Source organism: Bos javanicus, chromosome 13 (assembly GCF_032452875.1).
Source record: "Bos javanicus breed banteng chromosome 13, ARS-OSU_banteng_1.0, whole genome shotgun sequence".
Classification (NCBI taxonomy): domain Eukaryota; kingdom Metazoa; phylum Chordata; class Mammalia; order Artiodactyla; family Bovidae; genus Bos; species Bos javanicus.
The window spans coordinates 73,460,604-73,488,089 of NC_083880.1; the positions used below are offsets into that span (position 1 = coordinate 73,460,604).

The 27,486-nt window shown below is 41.9% G+C and overlaps 1 protein-coding gene across 8 annotated transcripts in view; it reads left to right on the forward strand.

Moving 5' to 3' along the window:
- Nucleotides 1-27,041, forward strand: part of PI3 (peptidase inhibitor 3) — a 39,159-nt gene extending 12,118 nt beyond the window's left edge. For 2 of the 8 annotated variants that reach the window (XR_009740513.1, XR_009740514.1), the window contains exons 2-5: nucleotides 9,048-9,162; nucleotides 9,643-9,807; nucleotides 10,666-10,959; nucleotides 11,194-11,362. Coding sequence is in view for 1 of the 8 variants with exons in the window: in XM_061437698.1 (XP_061293682.1) it covers nucleotides 24,698-24,779; nucleotides 25,921-26,627 (789 nt within the window). In the remaining 7 variants the exon portion in view is untranslated. Of the gene's footprint in view, nucleotides 1-1,888; nucleotides 1,904-7,168; nucleotides 7,184-9,047; nucleotides 9,163-9,642; nucleotides 9,808-10,665; nucleotides 10,960-11,193; nucleotides 11,363-19,477; nucleotides 19,578-24,614; nucleotides 24,780-25,920; nucleotides 26,629-26,872 lie in introns of those variants that run through there. The other 6 variants (XR_009740515.1, XR_009740516.1, XR_009740518.1 and 3 more) reach the window with 6 other exon arrangements.
- The last annotated feature ends 445 nt before the right edge of the window (nucleotides 27,042-27,486 follow it).

Sequence of the window (27,486 nt, forward strand, 5' to 3'; positions counted from 1 at the left end):
TCGCAGCACTGTTTATAATAGCCAGGACATGGAAGCAACCTAGATGCCCATCAGCAGATGAATGGATAAGAAAGCTGTGGTACACATACACAATGGAGTATTACTCAGCCATTAAAAAGAATACATTTGAATCAGTTCTAATGAGGTGAATGAAACTGGAACCTATTATACAGAGTGAAGTAAGCCAGAAAGAAAAACACCAATACAGTATACTAACACATATATATGGAATTTAGAAAGATGGTAACAATAACCCTGTGTACGAGACAGCAAAAGAGACACTGATGTATAGATCAGTCTTATGGACTCTGTGGGAGAGGGAGAGGGTGGGGAGATTTGGGAGAATGGCATTGAAACATGTATAATATCATGTATGAAACAAGTCGCCAGTCCAGGTTCGATGCACGATACTGGATGCTTGGGGCTGGTGCACTGGGACGACACAGAGGGAGGGTATGGGGAGAGAGGAGGCAGGAGGGTTCAGGATGGGGAGCCCAGGTATACCAGTGGCGGATTCATTTCGATGTTTGGCAAAACTAATACAATATTGTAAAGTTTAAAAATAAAATAATAAATAAATAAATAAAGAACCTCAGTTCAGTTCAAAAAAAAAATGAAAAGAAACAATATTTCTTGAGTTCTTGCACATTTAGAAATATATTTAGGTCAAGGACAAATTAGTTGTACAAAAATCCTCAGTGCATATTTTCTTCCATAGAGTATCTAAGTTTTGCTTCACTATTTTCTGGCATTGAGTATTTCTATCTTACAACCTGGTTTTTTAAGGTTTTGTTTCTTTTTTAGTTGGAGGGGGAGTGTTGGCCTCCTGAAGGCTTCTATTTTTATCTTGAAAGACCACAATATTTACTTGCATTCATCTTGTGTTTACTATAATGTGAGCTTTTAATTGTAGACCGAAATCTTTTATTTCAGAAATATTTTCCTCAATTATTGTTTTAAATAATTCTTCTGTTTTGTTGACTTGGTTTTCTTCCTGGTAGGACTTGATTTTTGTGTCTGGTGGATCTTCACTGACTTTTTAATATTTAAGACTCTGTGTTTTTAAGCTACTTCTTTTGTTATTTTTATTTTTATGTTATATGCTTTTTTAAATGTTTTCCTTTTTCTTCCTTACTTTACTTAGTCCTTATTTATGAAATATTTTTCTCCTTTTCTTCAATTTCTCTCCTCTCCGTCAGATTCTATTTCACATCTTCCTGTTACTTTGCTATCTCTTCTTTGGGTTTCTATATTTCTGTCTTATGATGGTTCCTCATACCTCTGGGCTTCCCTGGTGGCTCAGACAGTAAAAATCTGCCTTTAGTGTGGGAGACCTGGGTTCATTCCCTCGGTTGGGAGGATCCCCTGGAGAAGGGAACGGCTACCTACTCCAGTATTTTTGCCTGGAGAAGTCCATGGACAGAGAAGCCTCAGTTCAGTTACAAATTCATGGGGTAGCGGAGTCGGACATGGCTGAGCGACTTTCACTTCTCCTCATACCTTTAATTTGCTTCACTAGTTTAAAAATCTATTTTAGATTATAATTTTTTCTCAGCTTTGTGGTGACACTTTACTGGGGATTTTAAAACTCCTCTTTCAAATGCTTTCAAGGTTTGCTTCTCATTTCTGTTTTTTTAAAAAGGAGTCTCTTTATACAGCTTATATGATTTCCAAATTACTTTCTGATTTTAAAATCAGAGTCAGGAACTATCTTTTGAAAGGAGTATCTTATTTGAGTGGGAAGGGTTGGAAGTAATAGGTTTCTTAATTTAGCTCAAGGGCTCCCTCCTCTGTTGCAGTTTTCCTAATACATAGGTGGACTTCTCTTTCCTAGGCACTTGTTGAAGAGGAGGGCTCCCACCATCAGCCTGGCCACTATGAGATATTACTCCAGCATTGCAAGGTAACAACCGCTTTCATAAATACCCTGTATTCTTCTCTATTTATTTTATTCATATCTCCCAGCTCTTGTGTCCTGCCTTGCTTATTCTCAGACCCACTCACTTCAGCTCCCACTCAAGGTGGGCACTTTGCTTTCTGAGAGATGAATATTTTCTAATTGGAAGTGTAAGTATGGGAGGGAGTTGGGGTATGGCAGGTCCTGTGCAGAGTCTCCATCTACATGCATTTCAGCTGCTCCCAGACTGCCTTCCTGCAGGGGTTGTAAATCAAATGCCTATCTTTTCCCAGACTCTTTCATATCCAGGATTTCACGGGTGATTCGGGTTCTTACAATGAGATGTGCTCATACAATAGCTGAAATTCTTTTTCTGCTTGAACTACCTAGGTGATTTCTTTTGACTGCCTCTGATTCATGCACTGTTTTACTTTTACATTATGACATATTTTACACATCCCTTTGTAACACTTATAATGATTATATGTGTATATAATCATTTCTTTAGATGCAACTCTCAATTACCCTGTTTTCTCCACTCACGTGATTACTTGAGTGCTTTATTATAACCTATAATGAATTTTGGTGGCTCAGTAGTAAAGAATCTGCCTGCCAATGCAGGAGATGTGAGTTTGATCCCTGGGTCAGGAAGATCCCCTGGAGAAGGAAATGGCAACCCTCCCCAGTATTCTTGCCTGAGAAATCCCATGGACAGAGGAGCCTGGGGGGCTACAGTCCATGAGGTTGCAAAAGAGTTGGACACGACTTAGCAACTAACAACAACAACAAATTATGAATTTTAATATTCTTTATTCGATGTGTTTGGATCATAAGAGTAGTGATTTTTGCTGTGATGAAATAAAATTCTTATTTCCAGGCAGGATAAGGAAAAATTAAACACAAAATTCTCTCTGCATCCATTTGGGCCTCCCCCCTCCCTCCCTAATGTGTAGTGTGAGCTTGCATTACATATTAACCAAACTTCCTCGAAGACAGAAGTGTCTGCTTGACCTTAAAAATAACATTTCCTCCTTTCTTCTGACATTAGCAATATAATTTCTTAAAAGGATAGCATTCTTCCCGCACTCTGTGGGGGATCACGGACTTCCTGCTCTCTTTATGCCTGCTTACCGGCACGATGCGTCCTTGGTGAACTTTGTATAAAATATCACCATGTCATTTTGATGTGTGATCCTTTGTCTCAAAAACGTGTATGCCTGTGCCTTCAACTTGCACCTGGCGGAACAGTTTCTCAGAACTTTCTGAGAGTCTCTCTTCCAGGTTATAATCCTCAGTCTGGTTCAAATAAAATTCCCTTTCTTCTTAATTGTTAACTGAGCTTTTATCGACAGCTGTAACAAGAAAAAAATTAGAAACTGATATGGATAAAGGCAGAGCTACTCTGCTTGTCCTCTTTCCCGTCCCATCATCATCATTTAACCAGTATTCACAGCAGTGGCTATTCCTTCAAACACTTGCTTTTTCACACATAAGTATTTTCATATACAGGAGTTCTATGTTCAACTGGAATATTATCAAGACCCATATAGTACTCTCCAACTTTTGTTCTGTTGGTAAGATTGCATGGACATCACTGGAAGTCAGTAAACAGAGATCTAGTGATATTCATTTTTTGGTAATATATTTATAAATGTAACAGGATTCCACCTACATGATGAGTTTTTGGTAAAGCAACATTTATTTATTTATTTTTCTTCTCCTTCCTTCTATCCTGCTTTCTTAACCTGTATCCTCCTTCAACCACTTCAGTTCAGTTCAGTTCAGTCGCTCAGTCGTATCCGACTCTTTGTGACCCCATGAATCCTAGCACGCCAGGCCTCCCTGTCCAACACCATCTCCCGGAGTTCACTCAAACTCATGTCCATCAAGTCGGTGATGCCATCAGCCATCTCATCCTCTGTCGTCCACTTTTCCTCCTGCCCTCAATCCCTCCCAGAATCAGAGTCTTTTCCAATGAGTCAACTCTTCGCATGAGGTGGCCAAAGTACTGGAGTTTCAGCTTTAGGATCATTCCTTCCAATGGACACCCAGGACTGATCTCCTTTAGAATGGGCTGGTTGGATCTTCAACCACTTAGGGAATGTATATTAATATTATGATGTGCAGCCTTCTTAATATGACAGTAGCGATATTTGTTTGCTATAACCAAGTTAGAAACATACTGTCATTATGTGCAAGTCATCTCTCTGGTGACTCTCTATTTTTTTTCATTTGCATATCTGTCTATGGTTGTTGTAATACCACTTTATCATAATTATTACAGCTTTAAAATAAAACTTAATATCTCCTACATCAAGTCTTATTAAATTATTCTTCTTCAAGAGTATTTTTGCTATCTTGCCTTTTGCATTTTTGTATGCATTTCAGAATTGCATTGCCAAGTTTCTCTTGGTTTACTTTTGCAAAAACTTTTCTGGGGGTTTGATTGCATTGAGACTGAAAATCAATTTGAAGAGAATTGGCATAGTTATCATATTGAGTCTTCCAATCCATGAACATCATATACATTTGATTTGGGGGTATTAAAAAATGTCTGTCACTAAAGTTTTATAATTTTCTTTTTAGTGTTTCTGCACAAAACCTATTATGTGTATTTATAAGCTCTTCATGTCTTATATGATTATACAAATTATTGATAGCATATTAAAAAGCAGAGATATTACTTTGCCAACAAAGGTCCGTCTAGTCAAGGCTATGGTTTTTCCAGTGGTCATGTATAGATGTGAGAGCTGGACTGTGAAGAAGGCTGAGCACTGAAGAATTGATGCTTTTGAACTGTGGTGTTGGAGAAGACTCTTGAGAGTCCCTTGGACTGCAAGGAGATCCAACCAGTCCATCCTAACATCCTGGTCTCAGTCCTGAGTGTTCGTTGGAAGGACTGATGCTGAGGCTGAAACTCCAATACTTTGGCCATCTCATGCGAAGAGTTGACTCATTGGAAAAGACCCTGATGCTGGGAGGGATTGGGGGCAGGAGGAGAAGGGGATGACAGAGGATGAGATGGCTGGATGGCATCACCGACTCGATGCACATGAGTTTGGGTGAACTCCAGGAGTTGGTGATGGACAGGGAGGCCTGGCGTGCTGCAATTCATGGGGTTGCAAAGAGTTGGACACGACTGAGGGACTGAACTGAACTGAACTAAAAAATTATTGAAATTTCATTTGCTGATTTGTGTTGTTGATTTATGTAGTACCATTGAGTTTTGTGTATTTCCTTTGTATGCATCTATTGTGATAAATTCTCATTGATTCTAACAATTATCTGTAGATCTGTTTGAAATTTTATGAACATAGTTGATTTTTGTGTTCATGAATCTATGTTCTATGAATAAGATTTACTTAAAATCTTCCTTTTTCATAGAATCCTTGTTGATAATTTTATTTTTAAACAGCTTTATTGACATATAATTGACATGAGTCCTTATTAAGCTCTGCTGTCAAGATTATGTTTACTTCATATGACATGCTGGGAATTGTTTCTTATTTTCTATTTATGTCATATTAGAATTATTGTTCCTTGTTTGCCTTGTAGAATATGCTTACGAAGAGGTCTGATCCTGGAGCTTTTTTTTGGTCAAATACTGTTGACTATTGTTTCCATCTTTGCAATGGTTTTCTACTTTATCTTGTGTCACTTACAGTTTAGAAAGTTACTTTTTCTATGATCCTTTTGTAGTATTTAGTTTTTTTTTGTCACGTGAATTGAAAACATTAATGAAACAATTTCACCAATTTAAGGATATCATGAAGCAGAAATGCGTAAGTCCAGAGCAGAAAAAATCGAACAACAGCAGGCATTATCTAGAGAAGAGGAGAAAAGAGTGCCACCCTGAGCTATTTTGAGCAGGTCTAAGAATGAGTTAAAATTTTTACTTACAAACCATATCACAGATAAAACCTTTCTCTATAATACGTAAGGAGTGCTAGAAAATGACAAGAAAAAAGCTAGTGAATACATAGGAAAATGAGCAAAAGAAATAATGTTTTCAGATAAAGAAATATAAGTAGCTTTTAAGATATGAAAAATGCTTGAAATAATTCATGATGGAGAAATGCTAAAGTCTCTCACTGTTTCCATTGTTTCCCCATCTACTTGCCATGAAGTGATGGTACCGGATGCCATAATCTTAGTTTCTTGACTCTTGAGTTTTAAGCCAGCTTTTTCACTCTCCTCTTTCACTTTCATCAAGAGGCTCTTTAGTTCCTCTTTACTTTCTGCCATAAGGGAGGTGTCATCTGCATATCTGAGGTTGTTGATATTTCTCCTGGCAATCTTGATTCCAGCTTGTGCTTCATCCAGCCCAGCATTTCACATGATGTACTCTGCATATAAGTTAAATAATCAGGGTGACAATATACAGCCTTGATGTACTCCTTTATTTTCTTGAGCTCTAAAATCACTTCAGATGGTGACTGCAGCCATGAAATTAAAAGACACTTGCTCCTGGGAAGAAAAGCTTTGACCAACCTAGACAGCGTACTAAAAAGCAGAGACATTCCTTTGCTGACAAAAGTCTGTCTAGTCAAAGCTATGGTTTTTCCAGTAGTCATGTATGGATATGCGAGCTGGACTATAAAGAAAGCTGAGCCCTGAAGAATTGATGCTTTTGAACTGTGGTGCTGGAGAAGACTCATGGAGAAGACTCCTTAGACTGCAAGGAGATCAAACTAGTCAATCTGAAAGGAAATCAGTCCTGAATATTCATTGTAAAGATTGATGCTGAAGCTGAATCTCCAATACTTTGGCCACCTGATGCAAAGAACTGACTCATTGGAAAAGACCCTAATTCTGGGAAAGATTGAAGGCAGGAGGAGAAGGGGATAATGGAGGATGAGATGGTTGGATGGCATCACTGACTCAATGGACATGAGTTTGAGCAAGCTCCGGGAGTTGGTGAAGGACAGGGAAGCCTGGCGTGCTGCAGGCCATGGGGTTGCCAAGAGTAGGACATGACTGAGTGACTGAACTAAACTGAACTGAGAAAGATGCTAACTAAAACCTTCAGCAGTGCATCACTTCTCACTCATCAGATTGGTAAAAGTCCAAAAGATTTTGCTCATGTTTAATTTTACTAGCTATGCCAAATGTATTTTCAAACAGGTTGCATGAATATACAGTCTTACTAGTAACGTGTGACAGTTTCTTCTCTCTACAAAACAATGAGGAAAAGGTAGACAACCCAGTGAGAAATGAGCCAGATGCTTGAGTTAACAGAAAATTAGAAAATCCAAGAAAGTGGTTACCTGTGTGGAAGATGGACAGGTAAGAAACTGGCGAGGAATAAATGTTGATACGGCATATATACAAGAAACACTCTCTTTTTGTTCTTGGTACGTGAGTGCAGGCTGCCATTTTAATGTTATAATTCTTTAAGGAGTATCAGTTCTACACACGTCTTTGTTTGCATAATTTATTTTGTGAGGAGCTTGTTCTTTTTTTAAGTAGCCTGCCAACTCCAACATCTTGTATTTGTTATAGCTCCTTAATGCTTCAGCAGCACTGGTGGACACGATGAGGTCTGAGTCCCAAGAAACAAAGGATGGAGATTTAAACTGTTTGACTATAAAATATTTAGTTTGCTTTCCTCCCTGTCTCACTCAGAACTCAACTGTTTTTTGTTTTTTTGTTTTTTGTTTTTGACAAGATAAATGTTTATTCTTATATTTTTCTCAGGCAGGTAAGTCCAGAAATCATTAGGTCCCCAAGATGCTTCTGTCCGCTGTGTGTGGACTCTTAAGCTTATAGTTCAAAACTGTTGCCATAGCTCCTGCTATCACTACTATATTGTAGGCAGCAGGATGGAGAAAAGGCAGAAGAGTGTAGCTCCCTCATAAAAGACTTTTGGGACTTTCTCATTATATTTAATTGACCAGAACTTTGTTACATTGCTATACCTGTCTGCAAAGGAACCTGGAGAGTATATCATTATTTTCCCTCAGATATAGACTTCTCTGCAACTACATTCAGCCATTTCTCACATACCTGTCTCTCTCTGGGTCCACTTGTGTTGACTTTACCTCCAGGGGTATTCTTTTCCTTTGCTTTGTGTATCTTTTTTGTATAGTTTCCTTTATTGATACTTTTGGCTTGCTCATGCATTTAGGTTCCTTTCTTCTTCATGGGCATGAAGGTACATAATACCTTTGTTTTCTGTGCTCTCTGAACCTCACTTCCTACTGCTAACTGCTTTATTTTCCCAGTACTTTTCCACTCATATTTTGGAGAGTAACAATGATTGGTTTCGCTTAACCTAGCACTTCCTGCTGGGCCCTAACATGGCTGTTGGCAAGGCTGAGGATGGACAGCCTGCTAATTTAATCAGCTGTGGTTATCTTGCTTATGGGCCTTGTTATCTGCAAGCGTGTGGAGGCAGAAGTGAAGTGAAGTGAAGTCGCTCAGTTGTGTCCGACTCTTTGCGACCCCATGGACTGCAGCCTACCAGGCTCCTCCCTCCATGGGATTCTCCAGGCAAGAGTATTGGAGTGGGTTGCCATTTCCTTCTCCAGAACTCAACTGTTATTTCCACACTTCAGGTTCTGTCCCTGACAATACCTAACTTCTGGGTATTCATTTTTTTAACTCTGAACTTGGACAATAATGACAAATACCTACTCAGACTAGCTCAGGCAGTTTACTGGGTCATAACCGAACTATGGCAAAGGTGTGGGAAGAACTGCTCTCAAGATAAAGGGAAATGAAGGGCTGACTGGTCCCTTCTGAAGCCTCTCTTACCATCATTTCTCTGCTTTTCTAATTGAATTAGATTTATTTTTCTCAAAAAAGTTCCCTTCTCCCAGACTGAAACCATAGCTTCAGGAGTTTCCAGGCTCATCTCTCCTACCTTTACCAGAAGGAGGGACTTCCCCTTAGTGTCCATTTAAATGAAGGATGTCAATAGACCACACGCACGCATACACACACACACACACACCCTCATCTGTGACTGGGTGTCAGGCTTTCATGATCAAAACTTCCCATTAGATTCCTAAGTTGATGGTGCAAAGAACCAGGAGTTCTTCGGAAGAAACAGGGGGCCTGTTCTAAAAAGGCAGAAGCCATGTTGGATGTATGCACTGTAGATATCCACCTTACAGATGATTTCTACTTTCTTCCTTTTATTTTACAGGTGTTCCCTCTCTTCTTACTGAGATTTCAAGAGCGTCACACCACTCCAGATGTCGAATGCCACCTTCCCTATTACTTTCTTGGTCCACTTCAGGGACTGCCTGTGAAATAGCAAAGTATAATGATTAGTCATTAAACGTTCAGGGCAAATTTGCCTTTGAGATGTTTTCTTGGGATCAGGGGGAGAATGAAAGAAAAGCCTAGTATGATGCTGGGAAGAATAAATTGTTAGGGTAGGTCTGGCTGGGGCTTGCAGGAGCCAGGGAATAGCGGGGAAAACACCTTGGCTATGAAAACAGTACACCGGCCCTACCACTGATTTGTTGAATGACTGTGGGTGATTCCTCTCTCTCCTTTGGCCTTCATACTCTTTTAAGTATAAAGAATTTGGTCATGATGGTGCCTACAGACCAGCCAGCCCTACTTCTTTGTGAGAATGTGAGATAGCTCTTGGTGCTATTAGAAATGATGTAACAACCGCCATTTCTCCCTGTGGATAATCCCTGGGGGAGGGCCCAAGGTCCCTCTCATGATAGGGGTGGATATTTCCTGGTAGAACTAAGAAAAAGTAAGTCTTATCCTTTGTGAAACCACAGACCCACCCTTGGCACCAGGCCAACCTGGAGCTGCATAAAACTAGGCTTAGCTTCAGCTCTCAGCTATATGCCTTCCTGACAACATGAAGACTACAAGCTTCTTGGTCCAGGTGGTGGGCCTTCTCGTCCTTGGGACTCTGGTGGCACAGGCAGCTGTCGTAACAGGTGAGTGGATGAGTGGCCTGGGTGGGGCTGGCTTGGGTTGAGGAGAAGATGTTGGAGGCAGCCTGGGTCTTGACAAGGGTCAGCATGCAGAGCTGGGGCCCACTCTTCCACCTGGACAGAAGGTTTTGAGTGTATCCAGAGAAGTAGGAAATTGCCCACTAGACTCCATGTGCATTCTGCCCCAGGACTGAGAAATCAGGGCTGTTTGTGGAAGGAGTGTTGTAACATGACCTTGGTCTCAAGCATTGATACTTGGACAGAACATGCAATGAAGTAAGGAGCACCAGAAATCTGGGCCCTGGGTGTGGGGGGGTCTCTTCCCTCCCTGCCTGTCCCAACAAAGCACATCAGTCCTATAAGAGGAGGTTAAGAACTAACAGGGCCTCAGAAATCATGGAGTCTGAAGACCTCTGTTTTCCAAAGCAGGACACTGAGACCTAGAGCGAAGTGAGGAATTGTCAGGACAATCTCCAGAGCCAGGATGGAGCTCAGGTCTCCTGGCATATGTCTCAAAGCTCCTTGTCCTTCCACCAAGTTTCCTCAAAGATGACAATGTGTCCTCATCTCCTGAAAGTCACTCCTCCCTGGCATATCCTCATGAGGACCCCAAGTCCCAGAATGGAGGATGAGGGGAAGAAATGGACACCCAAAGGAAACCTGGTCCTATGGAGCTTTTTCCCAAAGCCCAGAGAACAGCCATCCGAGAGTTGAGACCCCAGCTAGCCCTGGTGAGCCTTCTCTATCTCAGTGTCCCTCAGCTTAAGGGACACCACAGTGAGCAGTGGCTGGACCTGGAGGAAAGACTAGATAGTTGAAGCAGACACTTTGGTCTAAATGTGGGGATATTTGTTTCAACAGGTAGTCCAAAAGGTCAAGGAAATGTTGTATTCAACGGAAAGGGTCCAGTCAATGGTCAATCTCCTGACAAAGAACAAGATCCAGTGAAAGGTCAAGACCCAGTCAAAGGACAAGATGTAGTCGTAGCACAAGACCGAGCCAGACTTCCATTCAAGCGTGGATTCTGCCCCAGGGTTCGGATCCACTGCAAAGTGTGGAATCCCCCTAACCAGTGTCTGAGAGATTTTCATTGCCCAGGGGCCAAGAAGTGCTGTAAAGGCTTTTGTGGGAAGACCTGTATGAATCCCCGGTGAGGTGAGAAATGGGTGGAGGGAAAGGAGGCCCGTGAGGGCGCAGAGAGGCCGACTGGTGGAGGGCAATTCTAGGCTAGTGGGGAGGGGACACGGGAGGTGATGGAGAGACTGAGGGGTCTCAGGGGCTACAACTGGGGTCCTGAGAAGGATGGCATGTGGACGTGGTCCCGCCTCCCACTGCCTCTGAGTCTCTCATCTGCTGACTCACGTTTCCGATTCTCTTTTCTTCTACCAGGTAGAGTCTGTGCTTGTGCACCTGCGAAGTCCCCAGGGATGCAGGCCCCGGTGCCTGTAGCACGACCCTCTCCCACACTGCCCCTTCTTCCTCTCATCTGGGAGGCCCAAGCTTGAGCATGGACTGCCTCCCTCATGGACTTTCCAATAAAAGACTGCTTTCAACTCCATTTGTTTCTGGTTCCTGTGACCTCTGGGCCCCTGAGAGCTCTGGGGAGATGGGTGTGGGTTTGGGACTTCCTGTCCCCAGTGGAGGGTGGAGCAGGACCCATGGCAGATGTTCTTGGGGTGTGAAGGAGAGCAGGGGCAGGAACAAGAGGCCTATTCCTAGGTTTCCTTGCAGAAATCCAAAAATCAACCCAAGAACCACAGCCTCCATTTCACCAGGAAATGGAAACCTAGACATTTGGCCTCTGGCCTCAGACCAGGGAAATAAACCCCCAAACTTTCCCATTGACCTCCACTTCTGACCTGGCTATGTTCAACCCTGCCAGTGTGACCAACCAACCCTCCTGGCTAAACCTCTGACTCCCTCCTTCCCTTCCTCTAATGTTTCCCATGAATCTGTATCCTTCAAGAAGACAGAAAGACAGATGCCAGGAAATCCTTGCTCATGAAGCATTTCACCTGTTCATGCCTGAGGTGACCTCCAGTAACACGTAATTCCTTTGGGTGAAGCAATATCTTCTCCCAGCTTTCTATTTCAAGATGTGAGTGAGGAGGCAAGACACATCTATCCTTCTGTGTCATTGCTGAATAAAGTTCTCTGGGGACATACAAGTTGGGGTAGAGTAGACTGGAGGAGTGAAGACAGCAGGAGGGTGTATGTTGGGTAACGTTGGATGACCTTGTGGCTTTGCTGTTGGCTCAGCTGCCCTACTGCCCTTGTGCAATGGAGTTCTTCAGGAAGAAGTGGGAGGAGCCTGGGGGTGCAATGGGCACCCCACTTGGGAGTCAGGAGATCTGAGTTCTAGGTCTAGGCTCCTCCCAACTTGCTAGATGACTGCAGATAAATCTCTTTCTCTCTCTGAGCCTCAGTTTTGTCTATTCAGTTTGAGGGGAGTTGGATGAAATTATTCTGGAAGTATAGTAATGAATTTCAGTTCAGCCCTGATATTCTGGCGCTGAAATGTCTCTTCTTTGTGTATGTGTGTTGGACTCTGTTAGAGGGGAGGTGGGGAGCAGATGCTTTGTTGGGGGTGAGAGAACAGAGAGCCCAGTGTCCCTTAGACACCCCCCCAGGAGCCAGGGTTCCCCTCTGATTCTCCAGGGGATGGACTGGACCACGCATCTTGGAGCACAGACAAGAGCAGTGCCTAAACTTCTGGCCTGAGAAACATATAATACACCACTGGTGGTAAGAATGGTTTCTGTCTTAGTGTTTTGTCTCTTCCAGATCCTGCACTAAACATGTCATATTTTGTCTTGTCATAAAACATGTCTTGTCACTAAACATGTCATATTTTGTATTGTCTTATTTTCATTAGAACTCCCTCAGATGGATCATATACACCTCTTTAATTTTGTTAAAAGATTGAAACCATGGGACTTCCCTGACAATCCAATGAGTCAGACTTTGCGCTTCCAGTGCAGAGTGTGTGGTTTTGATCCTCGATCAGGGAACTGAGGTCCTGCAAGTCACACGGCACAGCCAAAAAAACCAAAAAGATTGAAGTCATGAAAGCGTCATTAATCACCCAAAGACACAGAGCTAGTAAATGATGATAAGTCCTAGTTTTTCAAAATTTTTATTAAAGTATAACTGATTTACAATGTTATGTTCATATCTTTTGTACACCAAAGAGATTCAGTTATCCATATCCACACAGACTCTTTTTCATACGCTTTTCCATTATGATTTATCACAGGATACAGCATATAGTGCCCTGTGCTGTACAGGAGGGCCTTGTTGTTTATTCATTCTATATATTATAGTTTGCACCTACTAATCCCAAACTCCCAATCCATCCCTCCCCGCCCCCACCCCCTTGTAACCCTAAGTCTGTTCTCTATGTCTGTGAGTCTATTTCTGTTTCACAGACAAGGTCATTTTGGTCACATTTTAGATTCCACCTGTAAGTGGTATCATACAGTATTTGTCTTTCTCTTTCGGACTCTCTTCATTGAGTGTGATAATCTCTAGGTTCACCCATGTTGCTACAGATGGCATTATTTCCTTCTTTTTTATGGCTGAATAGTACTCCACTGGGCGGGTTATGGTGGAAAGATCTGACAGAATGTGGTCCACTGGAGAAGGGAATGGCAAACCACTTCAGTATTCTTGCCTTGAGAACCCCATGAACAGTATGAAAAGGCAAAATGATAGGATACTGAAAGAGGAACTGCCCAGGTCAGTAGGTGCCCAATATGCTACTGGAGATCAGTGGAGAAATAACTCCAGAAAGAATGAAGGGATGGAGCCAAGGCAAAAACAATACCCAGCTGTGGCTGTAACTGGTGATAGAAGCAAGGTCCGATGTTGTAAAGAGCAATATTGCATAGGAACCTGGAATGTCAGGTCCATGAATCAAGACAAATTGGAAGTGGTCAAACAAGAGATGGCACGAGTGAATGTTGACATTCTAGGAATCAGTGAACTCAAATGGACTGGAATGGGTGAATTTAACTCAGATGACCATTATATCTACTACTGCGGGCAGGAAACACTCAGAAGAAATGGAGTGGCCATCATGGTCAACAAAAGAGTCCAAAATGCAGTACTTGGATGCAATCTTAAAAACGACAGAATGATCTCTGTTCGTTTCCAAGGCACACTATTCAATATCACAGTAATCCAAGTCTATGCCCCAACCAGTAATGCTGAAGAAGCTGAAGTTGAACGGTTCTATGAAGACCTACAAGACCTTTTAGAACTAACACCCAAAAAAGATGTCCTTTTCATTATAGGGGACTGGAATGCAAAAGTAGGAAGTCAAGAAACACCTGGAGTAACAGGCAAATTTGGCCTTGGAATATGGAATGAAGCAGGGCAAAGACTAATAGAGTTTTGCCAAGAAAATGCACTGGTCATAGCAAACACCCTCTTTCAACAACACAAGAGAAGACTCTACACATGGACATCACCAGATGGTCAACACCAAAATCAGATTGATTATATTCTTTGCAGTGAAAGATGGAGAAGCTCTATATAGTCAACAAAATCAAGACCAGGAGCTGACTGTGGCTCAGATCATGAACTCTTTATTATCAAATTCAGACTTAAATTGAAGAAAGTAGGGAAAACCACTAAACCACTCAGATATGACCTAAATCTAATCCCTTATGATTATACAGTGGAAGTGAGAAATAGATTTAAGGGCCTACATCTGATAGATAGAGTGCCTGATGAAGGATGGAATGAGATTCGTGACATTGTACAGGAGATAGGGATCAAGACCATCCCCATGGAAAAGAAATGCAAAAAAGCAAAACGGCTGTCTGGGGAGGCCTTACAAATAGCTGTGAAAAGAAGAGAAGCAAAAAGCAAAGGAGAAAAGGAAAGATATAAGCATCTGAATGCAGAGTTCCAAAGAATAGCAAGAAGAGATAAGAAAGCCTTCCTCAGTGATCAATGCAAAGAAATAGAGGAAAACAACATAATGGGAAAGACTAGAGATCTCTTCAAGAAAATTAGAGATACCAAGGGAGCATTTCATGCAAAAATGGGCTTGATAAAGGACAGAAATGGTATGGACCTAACAGAAGCAGAAGATATTAAGAAGAGGTGGCAGGAATACACAGAAGAACTGTACAAAAAGATCTTCATGACCCAGATAATCACGATGGTGTGATCACTCATCTAGAGTCAGACATCCTGGAATGTGAAGTCAAATGGACCTTAGAAAGCATCACTACGAACAAAGCTAGTGGTGGTGATGGAATTCCAGTTGAGCTATTCCAAATCCTGAAAGATGATGCTGTGAAAGTGCTACACTCAATATGCCAGCAAATTTGGAAAACTCAGCAGTGGCCACAGGACTGGAAAAGGTCAGTTTTCATTCCAGTCCCAAAGAAAGGCAATGCCAAAGAATGCTCAAACTACCGCACAATTGCACTCATCTCACATGCTAGTAAAGTAATGCTCAAAATTCTCCAAGCCAGGCTTCAGCAATACGTGAACTGTGAACTTCCAGGAGTTCAAGCTGGTTTTAGAAAAGGCAGAGGAACCAGAGATCAAATTGCCAACATCTACTGGATCATGGAAAAAGCAAGAGAGTTCCAGAAAAACATCTATTTCTGCTTTATTGACTATGCCAAAGCCTTTGATTGTGTGGATCACAGTAAACTGTGGAAAATTCTTCAAGAGATGGGAATACCAGACCACCTGACCTGCCTCTTGAGAAATCTGTATGCAGGTCAGGAATCAACAGTTAGAAGTGGACATGGAACAACAGACTGGTTCCAAATAGGAAAAGGAGTATGTCGAGGCTGTATATACTCACCCTGCTTATTTAACTTCTATGCAGAGTCCATCATGAGAAACGCTGGGCTGAACGAAGCACAAGCTGGAATCAAGATTGCCGGGAGAAATATCAATAACCTCAGATATGCAGATGACACCACCCTTATGGCAGAAAGTGAACAAGAACTAAAGAGCCCCCTGATGAAAGTGAAAGAGGAGAGTGAAAAAGTTGGCTTAAAGCTCAACATTCAGAAAATGAAGATCATGGCATCTGGTCCCATCACTTCATGGCAAATAGATGGGGAAACAGTGGAAACAGTGGCTGACTTCATTTTTGGGGGCTCCAAAATCACTGCAGATGGTGACTACACCATGAAATTAAAAGACACTTAATCCTTGGAAGGAAAGTTATGACCAACCTAGAGAGCATATTCAAAAGCAGAGACATTACTTTGCCAACAAAGGTCCATCTAAGTCATGTATGGATGGGAGAGTCGGACCGTAAAGAAAGCTGAGTGCTAAAGAATTGATGCTGTTGAACGATGATGTTGGAGAAGACTCTTGAGAGTCCCTTGGACTGCAAGGAGATTCAACCAGTCCATCCTAAAGGAAATTAGTCCTGATTGTTCATCGGAAGGACTGATGTTGAAGCTGAAACTCCAATACCTTGGCCACCTGATGCAAAGAACTAACTCATTTGAAAAGACCCTGATTCTGGGAAAGATTAAGGACAGGAGGAAAAGGGGATGACAGAGGATGAGATGGTTGGATGGCATCACCGACTCAATCAACATGAGTTTGGGTAAACTCTGGGAGTTGATGATGGACAGGGAAACCTGGCATGCTGCAGTCCATGGGATCGCAAAGAGTCGGACGTGACTGAGCAACTGAACTGAACTGAACTGAGAGGACACTGCTCATGCCACTAAATTATTCTAACATATCAGAGACTCAGGGTGTTTTGCCTTATCATTTATTTCTCAAAAGAGACCACAGGAAGGAGGTTACTATGCCAACCAGGCAGATGGAGTGCCTGCCAGTGGAGCTGAATCTCAGACTCCAACAGGAGAGATGCTTAAAGAGCAGGGACCTCCCAGTAAACTGTTGCAGAACACGTTCTGATATTCCTGGGACATAATGAGGTAAGATGGCAGGGCTAGCAGAGCTGAGGGTCAGTGGTCTGGGTTGGAGCCTGCAGGGAAAGTGGGTGTGTCCAGTAGGGAGCTACCTGCAGGTGTGGGGAAAATGTGCAAGACCCAGTGTGGAGACTTCATTTTCCTCCACAGTCTGTACTGGCTGCTGGGCATTAGATAAAATAGCAACGTCTTCCACATATAGCAATGACCACATATAGGAGAGGAACCTTGTCATCCCACCCTCCCAAGCTCTTGGTTGTGTCTCGAACCCTTGTAATTGTCCAAGCCACCTTCTTTGTTCTTCGTGGCTTGAGGGTGCACCAAGACCCTCTCCAATGTGAGTATTTTCTTGCTTGCCCAATATGTAGCACTGGCTCAACTCATTACTGGATTTCCTTCAGTGGCTTTGTGTTGTAGCTGTCAACTTTGTGTGACCAGGGGTGGAGGTGAGTTGAGGAGCCTCCTGTGCCTCAGTCATGGACCAGAACTTCCTGTTTTCAGTTCTTTTACATATACATCTGGGAGTGGAATTGCTGAGTCATCTGGTAATTCTATGCTGACCTTTCGGAGGAACTGTCAGGCTGTTTTCCACAGAGTTCACACCATTTTACCTTCTCCCCAGCAATGTACAAGGGTTCCAATTTCTTCACCTCCTGGCCGATGCTTGTCATTTTCCATTAATTTTTTTTTTCTTATAGTCACAGTATTGGGTATGAAGTGGTATCTTGTGATTTTGATTTGCATCTGCCTAATGACTAATGACTGGAGAAGGAAATGACAAACCACTCCAGTATTCTTGCCTGGAAAATCCCATGGATGGAGGAGCCTGGCAGGCTACAGTCCGTGGAGTTGCAAAGAATCGGACACGACTGAGCAACTTCACAATTCACAATGACTAATGACGGAGAAGGCAATAGCACCCCACTCCAGTACTCTTGCCTGGAAAATCCCATGGACTGAGGAGCCTGGAAGGCTGTAGTCCATGGGGTCGCTAAGAGTCGGATACGAATGAAGTGACTTAGCAGCAGCAATGACTAGTGATGTTGAGCATCTTTTCCTGGTCCTCACTGGCCACTTGTGTATCTTCAGAGAAATGTCTAAGATCTTTGACCATTTTTAAATTGGGCTGTTCATCTTTTTAATGTGGAGTTGTGAGAGATCTTTGTATAGTCTGGGTCATAGGCCCTTATCAGAGACCTGGTTTGTTTCTTCTTCTCAGCAGGATCTTCTCACTATCCTGCTAGGATCCTTTGATGCACAAGTTTTTAATTTTGTTGAAGCTTATGTGTTTTAAATATCCTTTGACTTGAAGCTATAATATATAAAGCAGTCAGTGGACTTACTCTTTGAGCTACCTCTATCCCTCATCCTCCTATCTGACAGAAGTTTTGGTATTTGTACTTTATTACAATAGGTCACATTTACATACTATTTATTACTCCTTCATCAGACTTAATTCCACAATGAAAATGTTCAGTACTCAATGTTAATATGTTGCTAATTCCCGCAAATGTTTTTTGATTGAATAAATCTTGTCTCTTGGAAACTCCCCAGGAAAGTTATCAGAAAAAATATTTCTTGAGTTCTTGCACATTTACAAATATATTTAGGTCAAGGACAAATTAGTTGTACAAAAATCCTCAGTGCATATTTTCTTCCATAGAGTATCTAAGTTTTGCTTCACTATTTTCTGGCATTGAGTATTGCTGTCTTACAATCTGGTTTTTTAAGATTTTGTTTCTTTTTTAGTTGGAGTGGGAGTGTTGGCCTCCTGAAGGCTTCTATTTTTATCTTGAAAGACCACAATATTTACTTGCATTCATCTTGTGTTTACTATAATGTGAGCTTTTAATTGTAGACCGAAATCTTTTATTTCAGAAATATTTTCCTCAATTATTGTTTTAAATAATTCTTCTGTTTTGTTGACTTGGTTTTCTTCCTGGTAGGACTTGATTTTTGTGTCTGGTGGATCTTCACTGACTTTTTAATATTTAAGACTGTGTTTTTAAGCTACTTCTTTTGTTATTTTTATTTTTATGTTATATGCTTTTTTAAATGTTTTCCTTTTTCTTCCCTATGTTAATGAATCCTTATTTATGAAATATTTTTCTTCTTGTCTTCAATTTCTCTTCTCTCCATCAGATTCTATTTCACATCTTCCTGTTACTTTGCTATCTCTTCTTTGGGTTTCTATATTTCTGTCTTATGATGGTTCCTCATACCTCTGGGCTTCCCTGGTGGCTCAGATGGTAAAGAATTTGCCTTTAGTGTGGGAGACCTGGGTTCATTCCCTCGGTTGGGAAGATCCCCTGGAGAAGGGAACAGCTACCTACTCCAGTAATTTTGCCTGGAGAATTCCACGGACAGAGAAGCCTGGTGGGCTACAGTCCATGAGGTAGCGGAGTCAGACACGGCTGAGCAACTTTCACTTCTCCTCATACCTTTATTTTGCTTCACTAGTTTAAAAATCTATTTTAGATTATAATTTTTCTCTCAGCTTTGTGGTGACATTTTACTGGGGATTTTAAAACTCCTCTTTCAAATGCTTTCAAGGTTTGCTTCTCATTTCTGTTTTTTTAAAAAGGAGTCTCTTTATACAGCTTATATGATTTCCAAATTTCTTTCTGATTTTAAAATAAGAGTCAGGGACTGTCTTTTGAAAGGAGTATCTTATTTGAGTGGGAAAGGTTGGAAGTAATAGGTTTCTTAATTTAGCTCAAGGGCTCCCTCCTCTGTTGCAGTTTTCCTAATACATAGGTGGACTTCTCTTTCTTAGGTACTTGTTGAAAGAGGAGGGCTCCCACCATCAGACCTGGCCACTATGTGATATTACTCCAGCATTGCAAGGTAATGACCACTCTCATAAATACCCTGTATTCTTTTCTATTTATTTTATTCATATCTCCCAGCACTTGTGTCCTGCCTTGCTTATTCTCAGACCCACTCACTTCAGCTCCCACTCTAGGTGGGCACTTTGCTTTCTGAGAGGTGAATATTTTCTAATTGGAAGTGTAAGTATGGGAGGGAGCTGAAGTATGGCAGGTACTGTGCAGAGTCTCCATCTACATGCATTTCAGCTGCTCCCAGACTGCCTTCTTGCAGGGGTTGTAAATCAAATGCCTATCTTTTCCCAGACTCTTTCATATCCAGGATTTCACGGGTGATTCGGGTTCTTACAATGAGATGTGCTCATACAATAGCTGAAATTCTTTTTCTGCTTGAACTACCTAGGTGATTTCTTTTGACTGCCTCTGATTCATGCACTGTTTTACTTTTATATTATGACATATTTTACACATCCCTTTGTAACACTTATAATGATTATATGTGTATATAATCATTTCTTTAGATGCAACTCTCAATTACCCTGTTTTCTCCACTCACGTGATTACTTGAGTGCTTTATTCTAACCTATAATGAATTTGGGTGGCTCAGTGGTAAAGAATCTGCCTGCCAATGCAGGAGATGTGAGTTTGATCCCTGGGTCAGGAAGATCCCCTGGAGAAGGAAATGGCAACCCTCCCCAGTATTCTTGCCTGAGAAATCCCATGGACAGAGGAGCCTGGGGGGGCTACAGTCCATGAGGTTGCAAAAGAGTTGGACACGACTTAGCAACTAAACAACAAATTATGAATTTTGACTTTCTTTATTCAATATGTTCAGGTCATAAGAGTAGTGATTTTGCTGTAATGAAATAAAATTCTTATTTCCAGGCAGGATAAGGAAAAATTAAACACAAAATTCTGTCTTGTATCCGTTTGGGCCTCTTCCCTCCCTCCCTAATGTGTAGTGTGCGCTTGCATTACATATTAAACAAACTTCCTCGAAGACAGGAGTGTCTGCTTGACCTTAAAAATAACATTTCCTCCTTTCCTCTGACATTAGCAATATAATTTCTTAAAGGGATAGCATTCTTCCCGCACTCTGTGGGGGATCACGGACTTCCTGCTCTCTTTATGCCTGCTTACCGGCACGATACGTCCTTGGTGAACTTTGTATAAAATATCACTATGTCATTTTGATGTGTGATCCTTTGTCTCAAAAATGTGTATGCCTGTGCCTTCAACTTGCACCTGGTGGAGCAGTTTCTCAGAGCTTTCTGAGAGTCTCTCTTCCGGGTTATAATCCTGTCGGGTTCAAATAAAATTCCCTTTCTTCTTAATTGTTAACTGAGCTTTCATCGACAGCTATAACAAGAAAAACATTAGAAACTGATATAGATAAAGGCAGAGCTACTCGTGCTTGTCCTCTTTCCCGTCCCATCATCATCATGTAACCAGTATTCACAGCAGTGGATATTCCTTCAAACCCTGTTCCTTTTTCACACATAAGTATTTTTGTATACAGGAATGTTCAACTGAAATATTATCAAAACCCATATATTACTCTCCAACTTTTTTTTTTCTGTTGGTAAGATTTCATGGACATCACTGGAAGTCAGTAAACACAGATCTAGTGATATTCATTTTTTGGCAATATATTTATAAATGTAATAGGATCCCATGAGACATGATGAGTTTTTTGATAAGTCGACATTTATTTATTTTTATTTTTCTTCCTTCTATCCTAACTTGTTAACCTGAATCCTCTTTCAGCCACTTAGGGAAAGTATATTAATATTATGATGTGCAGCCTTCCTAATATGACTGTAGCGATATTTGTTTACTATAGCCAAGTTAGAAACATACTCTCATTATGTGCAGTTGTCTGTTTGAGAACTCTCTATTCTGTTTCATTTGCATATCTATCTATGGTTGTTGTAATACCACTATCATAATTATTACAGCTTTAAAATAAAGCTTGATATCTCCTACATCAAGTTTTATTAAATTATTCTTATTCAAGAGTATTTTGGCTATCTTGCCTTTTGTAGTTTTTGTATGCATTTCAGAATTACGTTGCCAAATCTCTCTTGGTTTACTTTTATAAAAACTTTTCTGGGGGTTTGAGTGCATTGAGACTAAAAATCAATTTGAAGAGAATTGCCATGCTTATCATACTGAGTCTTCCAATCCATGAACGTGGTATACATATCTGATTTGGGAGTGTTACAAAACGTCTCTCACTAAAGTTTTATCATTTTCTCTGTAGTGATTCTGCACAAAATTTATTACATGTATTTATAAGCTCTTCATATTTTATATGATTATAAAATTATTAAAATTTCATTTGCTGATTTGTGTTGTTAATATATATAGTACCATTGATTTTTGTACATTCCTTTGTATGTATCTGTCATGATAAACTCTCATTGATTCTAACAATTATATGTAGATTTGTTTGGAATTTTATGAACATAGTTGATTTTTATGTTCATGAATCTATGTTCTATGAGTGAGATTTGCTAAAAGCTTCCTTTTTCATAGAATCCTTGTTGATAATTTTATTTTTAAACAGCTTTATTAACATATAATTGACATAAGTTCTTATTAAGCTCTGGTATCAAGATTATGTTTACTTCATAAGACATAAGAAACTGGGAATTGTTTCTTATTTTTATTTATGTCATATTAGAATCAGTTGTTCCTTGATTGCCTTATAGAATATGCTTATGAAGAGGTCTAATCCTGATGCTTTAATTTGGTCAAATATTGTTGACTGTTGTTTCCATCTTTGTAATGGTTACAGTATTATTCAGATTTTCTACTTTATCTTGTGTCAGTTTCAGTTTAAAAAGTTATTTTTTTCTATGATTCATTTGTACCATTAAGATTTTTTTTGGCACACAAATTGAAAAAAGATTAATGAACAAGTTTCACCAATCTAAGGATATCATGAAGCAGAAATGCAGAAGTCTAGAGCAGAAATAGCCAAACAATAGTAGGCAATCTCTAGATAAGAGGAGAAAAGGGTGCCACCCTGAGGTGTTTTGAGCAGGTCTAAGAATGAGTTAAAATTTTTACTTGCAAACCTTTAACCAGATAAAGACCTTTATAATATGTAAGGAGTGGTTAGAAGTTGAAAAGAAAAAAGCTAATGACTATATAGGAAAATGAGCAAAAGAAATGAAGTTTTCAGATAAAGAAATATAAGTGGCTTTTAAGATATGAAAAATGCTTGAAATAATTGATAGAAAATGCTAACTAAAAACTTCAGCAGTGTATCACTTCTCACTCATCAGATTGGTAAAAATCTAAAAGATTTTGCTCATGTTTAATTTTACTAGCTGATGCCAAATTTATTTTCAAATAGGTTGCATGAATATACACTCTCACTAGTAATGAGTGAGAGTTTCTTCTCTCTACAAAACAATGAGAAAAAGAATAGACAACCCAGCTAGAAATGGGCAAGATGCTTGAGTTAACAGGAGATTAGAAAATCCAAGATAGTGGTTAAGGAACTGGTGAGGAGTAAATGTTGGTAGGGCCTATATACAGGAAATAGTCTCCTTTTTTACCTAGTAAGTGAGTGCAGGCTGCCATTTTAATGCTTTAATTCTTTAAAGAATATAAGTTCTACACTCTTTTTTTGTTTGTATAATTTATTCTGTGATGAGCGTGTGTTGTTTTTTTTTTTTTTAAAGTAGCCTGCCAACTCCAATGTCTTGCATTTATTATAGCTCCTTAATGTTTCAGCAGCATTGGTGGGCGTGATGAGGTGTGAGTCCAGAGAGACAAAGGATGGAGATTTAAACTGTTTGACAATAAAATACTTAGCTTGCTTTCATCGCTGTCTCGCCCAGAACTCAACTGTTATTTCCACACTTCAGGTTCTGTCCCTGACAATACCTAACTTCTGTGTATTCATTTTTATTACTCTGAACTATGACAGCAGAGACGAAATACCAACTCAGACTAGCTTAGGCAGTTTATTGGGTCATAACCGAACTACGGCAAAGGTGTGGGAAGAACTGCTCTCAGGATAGAAGGGAATGAAGGGCTGGCTTTCAAAGTTTAGTCCCTTCCAAAGCCTCTCTTACCATCATTTCTCTTCTTTTCTAATTGAATTAAGTTTATTTTTCTCAAACAGTTGCCCTCCTCCCAGACTGGAACCATAGCTTCAGGAGTTTTCAGGCTCATCTCTCCTACCTTTACAAAAGGAGGGACTTCCCCTTAGTGTCCATTTAAATAAAGGATGACAACTGACCACACACACACACACCCCTGATCTGTGACTGGCTGTCAAGCTTTCATGATCAACAGTCCCCATTAGATTCCTAAGTTGATGGTGCAAAGAAACAAGAGTCCTTCAGAAGAAACAGGGTGCCTGTTCTAAAAAGGAAGAAGCCACATTGGGTGTATGCACTGTAGATTCCACCTTATAGATGATTTCTATTTTCTTCCCTTTATGGGTGTTCCCTCTCTTCTTACTGTGATTTCAAGAGCGTCACGCCACTCCAGATGTCGAATGCCACCTTCCCTATTACTTTCTTGGTGCATTTCAGAGACTGCCTGTGAAATGGAAAAGTATAATGATTAGTCATTAAAAGTTCAGGACAAATTTGCCTTTGAGAGTTTTTCTTGGGATCAGGGGGAGAATGAAAGAAAAGCCTAGCATGATGCTGGGAAGAATAAATTGTTAGGGTAGGTCTGGGTGGGGCTTGCAGGAGCTGGGGAGTAATTGGGGAACAGCTTGGCTATGAAAACAGTACACCGGCCCTACCACTGACTTGTTGAATGACTGTGGGTGATTCCTCTCTCTCCTTTGGGTTTCATACTCTTTAAGTATAAAGAATTTTGTCATGATGATGCCTACAGACCAGCCAGCCCTACTTCTTTATGAGAATGTGAGATAGCTCCTGGGGCTATTAGAAATGATGTAACAGCTACCATTTCTCCCTGTGGATAATCCCTGGGGAAGGGCCCAAGGTCCCTCCCAGGATGAGGGTGGATATTTCCTGTTAGAACTAAGAAAATTTAAGTCTTATCCTTTGTGAAACCATAGACCCACCCTTGGCACTTGGCCAAGCTGAAGCTGCATAAAACTAGGCTTAGCTTCAGCTCTCAGTCATACACCTTCTTGACAACATGAAGACCAGAAGCTTCTTGGTCCAGGTGGTGGTGCTTCTCGTCCTTGGGACGCTGGTGGCAGAGGCAGCTATCGTAAGAGGTGAGTGGACAAGTGGCCTGGGTGAAGCTGGCTTGGGTTGAGGAGAGGTTGTTAGGGGCAGCCTGGGTCTTGACAAGAGGCAGCATGCAGAGCTGGAGCCCACTTTTTAGCCTGGACAGCAGGCTAAAGTTTTGAGTGTATCCAGAGTACTCTTGCCTGGAAAACCCCATGGACAGAGGAGCCTGGTAGGCTGCAGTCCACAGGGTCTCAAAGAGTCGGACACGACCGAATGACTTCCCTTTCACTTTTCACTTTGATGCATTGAAGAAGGAAATGGCAACCCACTCCAGTGTTCTTGCCTGGAGAATCCTAGGGACAGGGGAGCCTGGTGGGCTGCCGTCTATGGGGTCACACAGAGTCAGACACGACTGAAGCGACTTAGCAGCAGCAGCAGCAGCAGCAGCAGCAGAGAAGTAGGAAGTTGCCCACTAGACTCCATGTGCGTTCTGCCCCAGGACTGAGAAATCAGGGCTGTTTGTGGAAGGAGTGTTGTAACATGACCTTGGCCTCAAGCATTGATACTTGGACAGAACATGCAATGAAGTTGAGGAGCCCCAGGAATCTGGGCCCTAGGTGGTGTCTCTTCCCTGCCTGTTTGCTCCATCAAAGCACCTGAGTCATCAGTCCTGTAAGGGGAGGTTAAGAACTAACAGGGCCTCAGAAATCATGGAGTCTGAAGACCTCTGTTTTCCAAAGCAGGACACTGAGACCTAGAGCGAGGTGAGGAATTGTCAGGGCAATCTCCAGAGCCAGGATGGAGCTCAGGTCTCCTGGCATGTGTCTCAAAGCTCCTTGTCCTTCCACCAAGTTTCCTCAAAGATGACAATGTGTCCTCATCTCCTGAAAGTCACTCCTCCCTGGCATATCCTCATGAGGGCCCCAGGACCCAGAATGGAGGGTGAGGGGAAGAAATGGACACCCAAAGGAAACCTGGTCCTATGGAGCTTTTCCCCAAAGCCCAGGGAACAGCCATCCGAGAGTGCAGACCCCAGCTAGCCCTGGTGAGCCTTCTCTATCTCAGTATCCCTCAGCTTAAGGGACACCACAGTGAGCAGTGGCTGGACCTGGAGGAAAGACTAGATAGTTGAAACAGACATGCTGGTCTAAATATTAGTAATAGTAGGGATATTTCTTTCAACAGGTCGTCCAAAAGGTCAAGGCACTAAGGAAAGAAATGTTTTAGTCAACGAAAAGAGCCCAATCAATGGTCAACATCCTGTCAAAAGACCAAATCCAGTGAAAGGTCAAGGTCCAGTGAAAGGTCAAGGTCCAGTCAAAGGACAAGATCCAGTCAAAGGTCAAGATCCAGTCAAAGGACAAGATCCAGTCAAAGGTCAAGATCCAGTGAAAGGTCAAGATCCAGTGAAAGGTCAAGATCCAGTCAAAGGTCAAGATCCAGTGAAAGGTCAAGATCCAGTCAAAGGTCAAGATCCAGTCAAAGGACAAGATCCAGTCAAAGGTCAAGATCCAGTCAAAGGTCAAGATCCAGTGAAAGGTCAAGATCCAGTCAAAGGACAAGATCCAGTCAAAGGTCAAGATCCAGTCAAAGGACAAGATCCAGTGAAAGATCAAAATCCAGTCAGAGGTCAAGAACCAGTCAAAGGACAAGATCCAGTCAAAGGTCAAGATCCAGTGAAAGGTCAAGATCCAGTGAAAGGTCAAGATCCAGTCAAAAGGCAAGACCGAATCGGAGGTCCACTCCTCACTAAGCGTGGGTCCTGCCCCAGGGTTCTGATCCGGTGTGCCATGATGAACCCCCCTAACCGATGCCTGAGGGATGCTCAGTGCCCAGGGGCCAAGAAGTGCTGTGAAAGCTCTTGTGGGAAGACCTGTATGGATCCCCAATGAGGTGAGAAATGGGTGGAGGGAAAGGAGGCCCGTGACGGGGCAGAGAGGCTGACTGGCGGAGGGCGATCCTAGGCTAGTGGGGAGAGGACATGGGAGGTGATGGAGAGACTGAGGGGTCTCAGGGGCTACAACTGGGGTCCTGAGAAGGATGGCATGTGGACGGGGTCCTGCCTCCCACTGCCTCCCACTGCCTCTGAGTCTCTCACCTGCTGACTCACGTTTCCGATTCTCTTTTCTTCTACCAGGTAGAGTCTGTGCTTGTGCACCTGTGAAGTCCCCAGCAATGCAGGCCCCAGGGCCTGTAGCACGACCCTCTCCCACACTGCCCCTTCTTCCTCTCATTCGGGAGGCCCAAGCTTGAGCGTGGACTGCCTCCCTCATGGACTTTCCAATAAAAGACTGCTTTCAACTCCATTTGTTTCTGGCTCCTGTGACCTCTGGGCCCCCGAGAGCTCCGGGGAGATGGGTGTGGGTTTGGGACTTCTTGTCCCCAGTGGAGAGTGGAGCAGGACCCATGGCAGATGTTCTTGGGGTGTGAAGGAGAGCAGGGGCAGGAACAAGAGGCCTATTCCTAGGGTTCCTTGCAGAAATCCAAAAATCAACCCAAGAACCGAAGCCTCCATTTCACCAGGAAATGGAAACCTAGATATTTGGCCTCTGACCTCTGGCCTCAGACCAGGGAAATAAACCCCCAAACCTTCCCACTGACCTCCACTTCTGACCTGGCTATGATCAACCCTGCCAGTGTGACCAACCAACCCTCCTGGCTAAACCTCTGACTCCCTCCTTCCCTTCCTCTAATGTTTCCCATGAATCTGTATCCTCCAAGAAGACAGAAAGACAGATGCCAGGAAATCCC